The sequence below is a fragment of the Falco naumanni genome, chromosome 17, assembly GCF_017639655.2.
Source record: "Falco naumanni isolate bFalNau1 chromosome 17, bFalNau1.pat, whole genome shotgun sequence".
Taxonomy (NCBI): Eukaryota; Metazoa; Chordata; class Aves; order Falconiformes; family Falconidae; genus Falco; species Falco naumanni.
The window spans coordinates 7,764,722-7,771,208 of record NC_054070.1 but is presented as its reverse complement, the minus strand read 5'-3'; the positions used below and the strand labels follow the sequence as shown (position 1 = coordinate 7,771,208).

The 6,487-nt window shown below is 51.8% G+C and overlaps 1 protein-coding gene across 22 annotated transcripts in view; it reads left to right on the top strand.

The window, feature by feature from the left end:
* Positions 1-2,197: 2,197 nt before the first annotated feature.
* NFASC (neurofascin) overlaps positions 2,198-6,487 on the top strand; it is a 58,932-nt gene continuing 54,642 nt past the window's right edge. For 15 of the 22 annotated variants that reach the window (XM_040616653.1, XM_040616652.1, XM_040616649.1 and 12 more), the window contains exons 1-4: positions 2,198-2,370; positions 4,712-4,729; positions 5,738-5,843; positions 6,040-6,236. In XM_040616653.1, the coding sequence (XP_040472587.1) occupies positions 2,277-2,370; positions 4,712-4,729; positions 5,738-5,843; positions 6,040-6,236 (415 nt within the window). In that variant the 5' untranslated portion in view covers positions 2,198-2,276. The remainder of the gene's footprint in view (positions 2,371-4,711; positions 4,730-5,737; positions 5,844-6,039; positions 6,237-6,487) is intronic. The other 7 variants (XM_040616637.1, XM_040616654.1, XM_040616648.1 and 4 more) reach the window with 1 other exon arrangement.

Below are 6,487 nucleotides of genomic sequence, written 5' to 3'. Positions count from 1 at the left end.
GCTAAAGAAAACAACATATTCTTTGCTTTTCAGGCTCCAAGCAGCATGTAGGGATGTGCACTATTTAAACGCCTGCTGTCTTGCACCTTCCCTCCCATACTACATCTGTGAATGAAAAGGGGTTTAATGCATTTTGTGTCGGTGATGTGAAGCGTCAGTAGGCGAGCACAGTAAGGACAACCAGAAATATTCACCTCGCTACACCTCAGGTTGCAGTACTGGCTGATTCAGTTCCTAACTCAGACTTGTGCTCGGGAACAGAAAGGCATAAAACCAGCTGATCCATTACTCATTTTAAGCTGTAACTGGAGAAATGAACCGCTTTAAAAAATGAAGGCTACAGATCAAAATGATGTCTTCGCTCAGACAGAAAGCTAAAGAAGTAATTTGAAAAGCTTTGTTCAGCATGACCTGATCACAGGACTGCAGAAGTCCTGGACATGATTTTAATTACTGGCCCAGTCCTATAATTATTCTGTCCTTCAACTATTTTTATTGCAACAGCTGGATTGGAAAAGTCCTTAGAATGAGCAAAAAAAAGATCAAAGCAACGCTCCCCTCCAAGCCCCTTCACAACCTACAATCTGTCATCTGGTGTAACTGGGACACGCTGGGACAGTGAGTTCCTTCAGGGTTCAGCCCAAGAGCAAGGAATCGGACCTGGATGGAGAAACCATTAAGCACATCTTGTTCCCCACAAGGGTAACAGGGAAAAGTATCCTTAAAGGTTCTTTTGCGCTGGCTTTGAGCTTGTCTGGGGTTCAGGAGAGCTTCCCGGGCCATGTGTCAGGGCTCTTTATTTTCCACGACATCTGCTCCTCGCCGGCTCCAGCAGCATTCCCTGCAGTTCCCGGAGCCCCCTGGCAGCCCCGCACTCGCCGGGTTTTGTCTGTCGTGCTGCATCCCCCTCCCCTCCCTCCCACACTTGCTTCGTCCCAGGCTCAGGAACAGCTGAAGGGGTAGCAGCATCCAAAGCTGCAGCCGGTGATTTATATTTCATGAAAAGGGGCTGTCCTGGCTTGCCAAATGGCCTCTCCGTGCTGCCCCCCTGCCTGGCGACATCCCACCTGGGCGAAAGCCTGCGCGAGGGCCGGGGAGGAGCGGCACGGAGCGAGGCTGGGGATTTTCCACTGTTTGCTGCCCTGGCGTTATTTTTGTTCTTAGCCAAGAGAGCTGTCGGCACGGCTGATGCCCTTTTTATAACTCTATTAGAGAGTTGTAACTCAGCCGTGATGCCACCTCTGCACCACAGCAGCCTTTCCAAGGGGGCTTTTATAGACCAGACGAGATCATTTATCCTCCTTTTTGCTCTTTTTTTTTTTTTTTTTTTTTTTTTTTTTTTTTTTTTTTATCTGCGTTTAGTCTGTGGGTTTATTAACAGCAAAATCAAAGGTCGCGTGTATGGAAAATGCCAGCGATAAGCTGATGGTCCCCAGGTGGTTTGGATGGGTGCCTTTGGGAGCCCAGCAGCATGCTGCACATCTGGCACCAGGGACTGGCTGGGGAGGGAAACAGCTGGAGCCCAGTTGGAAACAGGCTCATTTAGAGACCAGGTGGGAAAGATCCCACCGTGTCCCAACTCCTTCTAGAGCTGTGCCCGCTCAGTGACAGGCTTTTTGGCACACGAGAGGGTCTCCAGAGCTGGCTCCCTGCTATTGCCAGGCTGCACACGGAGGCAGAGCTCATCCCGGTGCCCTGCGGGAGGGAGCGGATGTTTGTTAGGTATTTCTTGTGCTTAAACAACAACAACAGTTGCATTTTGTTAGGTATTTTTTGTGCATAAAATGGAATTGCTGTTTTATTAACAGCAAATAATCCTTTTTATTTTATCCTATGGAGACTGTTCGCTGCTTTTGTATTCAGTTACTTTCAGTAACTTTCCATCAGTCCCAGGGGAGAGCATGGTCCTTTTCCTTCCATCCAATAGGTCTCTCCAGGGTCTCAGCACAAATCATCCCATAAGGCTGATTTTCTGCCAGCAGAACAACCCAGGGGTTGGGAGGACTGTGACCACAGGCTGGTACCTGGGTCACCAAAGCCTGGAAACTATTTGTGGCACTACTCACACCCCCGTCCCTCTGCACAAATATTTTTAGATCGGGAACAGTCTCTCTCCACAGTTGCCAAAAAGGAAGATGACAGAAATGGGGTTGTAAAGGGCTCGGTGACCGCTGGGTTTGTGTTTGTTTTGCAGCTGAGGATCTGTCGGCACGTGCCGCTGGTCTGCTCGCCTCGGGGGACGTGACTGAGGTCCTAACGCTGCCCAGACATCCAAAATGGTCATGCAAAGACACCACCTCACCCGCGCAGGAATAGCATTCGCTCTCTGCCTTCATCACCTCGTCAGCACCATTGAGGTCCCTCTGGATTGTAAGTCGTGGGTTACCCCTCTAGAATCTCCTGCTGAAATGGTTGAGGAGCGAAGATGTGCGCAGCCCAGGTGGTTTTCCTGGTCTAGCCTAAGGTTTTCTTTGTCTGTTTGGGGCTGTTTTTCTTTTTAAACCACATGCTCTCCAGAAAGTCACCTAAATCGCTCTCTGATTTTGTCAGTCTATCTCAAAGTTGAGCAGAGGACTAGAAACCCCCATCAAAATGGAACAGAGCATCTCAGCTGAGCTGTGGCCAGTCTTCAGCCTGTTGATTTAAGTGAAGCATCCCAGGACTTCCTGGGATGTTCCTGTAGGAACCTGATGGGTTCCTACAGAGCAGAGGCAGGCTTTGGGATGCTCTTTTTGTGGAGGATGTGAGCTCGTGGCTAGCCTTACCTGGCAGATGCTGCCGTGAGCGGACGCCTAGGTCCTCAAGGGCAGCGGAGACCCAGGCAGGTCCTGCCAAGCAAGGGGAATTTTCTCTCTCCGTCAGGAGTTTTTGGTTAATTATGAAATAGGAGTTATGTTTTATTCAGAAGCACGCAAGAGCTGAGGGAGATGAAGCGAGGAGGAAGGGGGACATGGGCTGATGTTTCTGCTGAATGGGCATCTTCAGGCTAGCACGTGGGAAATGCATGACTTTTTGAATGCACTTGAGATGGGGGGGGGTCGTACTGAGAGCTGCTCAGCCACTGTTCTGGAAACCAGTTTCATAATTTCTTTGTGTCCCAGCTTCCTCCTGTAGTGGCTGTTAATAACAATCAGCCTGTCGCTGCAGGGAATCTCTGCCGACAGTGCAACGCACAGAAATCCTCCAGCGAGCAGTGTGTTAGTGGAAAAAGCACAGCTCCCTGCTGGGGTCTAAAAACCCTGCTGAAGTGCCAGGGTTGCTCTTGATAAGAGAAATTTCCAGCCCTGTGGGCTGTTGCTCTGTGGAGTCCTGGGAATGCTGGCCATAGCTGCAGGACCTCAGCTGATCCCTGACAGGGCAGCAAAATGGGAAGGAAAAAATTGGAGGCAGTGGCTTTTGGCTGAAATTTGGAAATGACTGAAGAGAAAGGGTGGGAAAGCTCTGATTTGTGGAGGGGAACAAATATTTGTGTTACTTGAAAAACATAGGGCAGGGGTCCCAGACTCTGCTGCATTCCAGATGATAGTGGATGAAATTATCTGTTCCCCTGGAGTCAGCACTGTAACACAACAAGGCACTCTTGTTCCCAGCAATGGGAATTTTATCTGATGCACACAGCTCAGTGATTCCTTCAGGCCTGACTCTGTTAACATCTATAATATTCCAGAAATGCAGGCAGCCGGCATGGATGTAGGGGCCAGTACAGCTGGGGAAAACTGAATGGGTCTGCAAACAGCCGCCTACTGCATTGCTTGTGCTTTGCATCAGGAAAAGAGCAATTTTGCTACTTAAGTGTAATGTGACCTTAGAAAAGTAAGAGAAATGCTGACAGCTGGTGGAGAAATGCTCCAGGCAGCCTGCAGCAGCTCACTGCTTCTCTAGCCTCTCCCTGCTCCCCGTTGCACAGCACCGAGCCGCAGGAGAGCATCGTCCCTTCCAGCACTGGTGGAAAACTGGGATCGTAACTAAGAGCATCCTTTTGCAGCTTTGACCAGGTGGTGTGTAAAGAGCCCCAGCTGCTCCAGCTTTGTGCAGGGGCTGATAAATGTGTAAATCACAGGCTCTGAGTGCACGAGCTCTATCCCCAACATGCCACTAGTTGTGAAAGTCCTCCCTGCTCCATGGAAATCAGCGCCTTCACCCAGTGCCGGTGTGTGGGCCCTGCCCCAACCCTAACAAGTTTTCTTCTTTGGATAAAACCCTGCCTACCCCTGTCCTGGGGGCAGGATATGTATCTCTCGCTATGTTACAGGCACCTTCTCTGAGTCTGAGCATCACCTAAACCCTTAGCTGGCTTTTTATCAGGCACGTATTAGCCTCTGACCCAGGGGGATGAATCTGGGAGTGGCTCAGGGTAAGCCTGGCTGTGGGGAAGGGGGGAACACTGCTAACCCCTATGAGTCCTGGACTGCAGGACCACCAGTGCCCGTGGGCAAGTGGTGTGAGTACGCCTGTGTCCTCTTTTGGCCCCCAAACCCCTGATGCACAGGCAGCTGACAGCTAACAGGACCGTTCAGCAGCAGCTTCTCCCACGTGGACAATAAGGAGGTTGATTAGAACATGCTTGAATCATACAATGAATTGCGTGTGGTATCTGCAAGCCCCGCAATAGCCATACACGTTTCTGATTGTGTACGTGATGTATATAGGTTTGTTCTTCAATTAACCTGTTTTCTTCTTTTTCATTATGCTTGCACTTTGGGAATAACAGCAAACATTCAGAGTGAATGTAAGTGTTCCCCTCGCTCTTTGTGCATACGTGTCCATCTCCTGCATGGCTGAAACAAGGCTGGAGGGGTCTGTACCCAGCAGGGGCTGGTGGTGGCTGTCACTTGGCACAGGGTGTGCATGGGGACATCGCTTGCTCCTGTGGCCAGGCTGGCCAGGCTGGGGACAAGCTGCTTCTGTGCAGCCAGGCATGGCTGGGAGAGGTGCAGGAGGTGCTGGAGCAGCTTGGGAGGAGCGCTTGGGCTCTGCTGTCTCCCCAGAGTGGGCATCAGCCTGTCTTTGCGATACAAATGTTTCTGGGGGGGGCTGCTACTGCCAACGCCGCACCTTGGAGGAGAGTGGGCTCCTCTGCCTGGCACAAGCACACGTGCCAAGCTCAGCTCCACATACCGACACGTTCGCAGCATCACTGGCTCGTGGGGGGAGAGCAAACAGCCTCAGACCTGAGCAGTTTTGTCCCAGGACAGCCGTGGGACCGAGCCCTTCAATTCCAAGTTCAGGACTAGAGCCGGGTCCTACGCTGGCTGCTGGGCTCCTGTGCCCCTTTTCACAAGCTCTGCCCTTCTAAACACAAGTGCTACGCTCCTTTGGGGTAAATCTGGGAGGTTTTGAGCCTCTTTCTTGCACAGGGAGCACCTGTAAGCGCCCTGCTCTCTGGCTTCTGGTCCCAGCTGCAGCCCCTCTCTTTGCAGTGCACTGCCAAAATGCTTTTTGGTCCAATTCAAATAACCTGTGGTAGCAGGAAGATGTGACTGTAAAATTTCTTAACGAGCCCAAGTGGAAACAGGGGCTTTCCTGCTACCCAGCTGCTGGTCTGAGAGGTGATGAGCAGCACAGCCCCCCAAAAGCTCATGGTAATTTCCTCAGGTGTTGAAGGGCTTTAAAGCACGAGTTGCGCATCCAGCCTGGGGAAGAAGCTGAAATCCCACCAGGATCTGCTGCAGGACGGCAGGGAGGGGATTCACCCTCTCTGCACAACCCTCCTCACGACTCCTGGTTTGCTTTGCAGTGCCTCAGCCCCCCACGATCACCAAACAGTCCGTGAAGGACTACATCGTCGACCCGAGGGATAATATCTACATTGAATGTGAAGCCAAAGGGAACCCCGTCCCCACGTAAGTGCCTCTGCAGCCCTTGTCATGCTGAAGCTGCTGTTCGTTAAAGCTGGCTCTGGAGGAGCTTCCCTCCGGTCGAGCTGTGCCACCTCCACCGTCAGCTAACCCAGCCGGTGGCTTGCACAGCACAGGTAAGGAGCTCGTCGGGTAAAGATGGTCCATGGTTACAAACTCAACCTCTCCCCCATGCTTGCAGTTTTTCCTGGACGCGGAACGGGAAGTTCTTCAACGTGGCGAAGGACCCCAAGGTTTCCATGCGGCGGCGGTCGGGGACGCTAGTCATTGACTTCCACAGCGGAGGACGGCCGGAGGACTACGAGGGCGAGTACCAGTGCTTTGCTCGGAACGACTATGGCACTGCTCTCTCCAGCAAAATCCACCTCCAGGTTTCCAGTGAGTAACAGCAGCAGCACGGAGCAAGCAGCCAGCAGCCCCTGAGGGAGCAGGGACTGTTTGCACCATATGGGATCTTGTAGAAGAGGCGTGGAGACTATCCAGTGCTCAGACATCTCCACCTGCTTCACCTGTTACCTGTGTCGGGATGTATCCAGCCACAGGACTGAGATGAAGGCATGGGGGTTATGGCTGCAGCTAACAGGGAAATTCTTGGTGTAGATTTAAGGGCGTCTTGCACATGTAGAAAT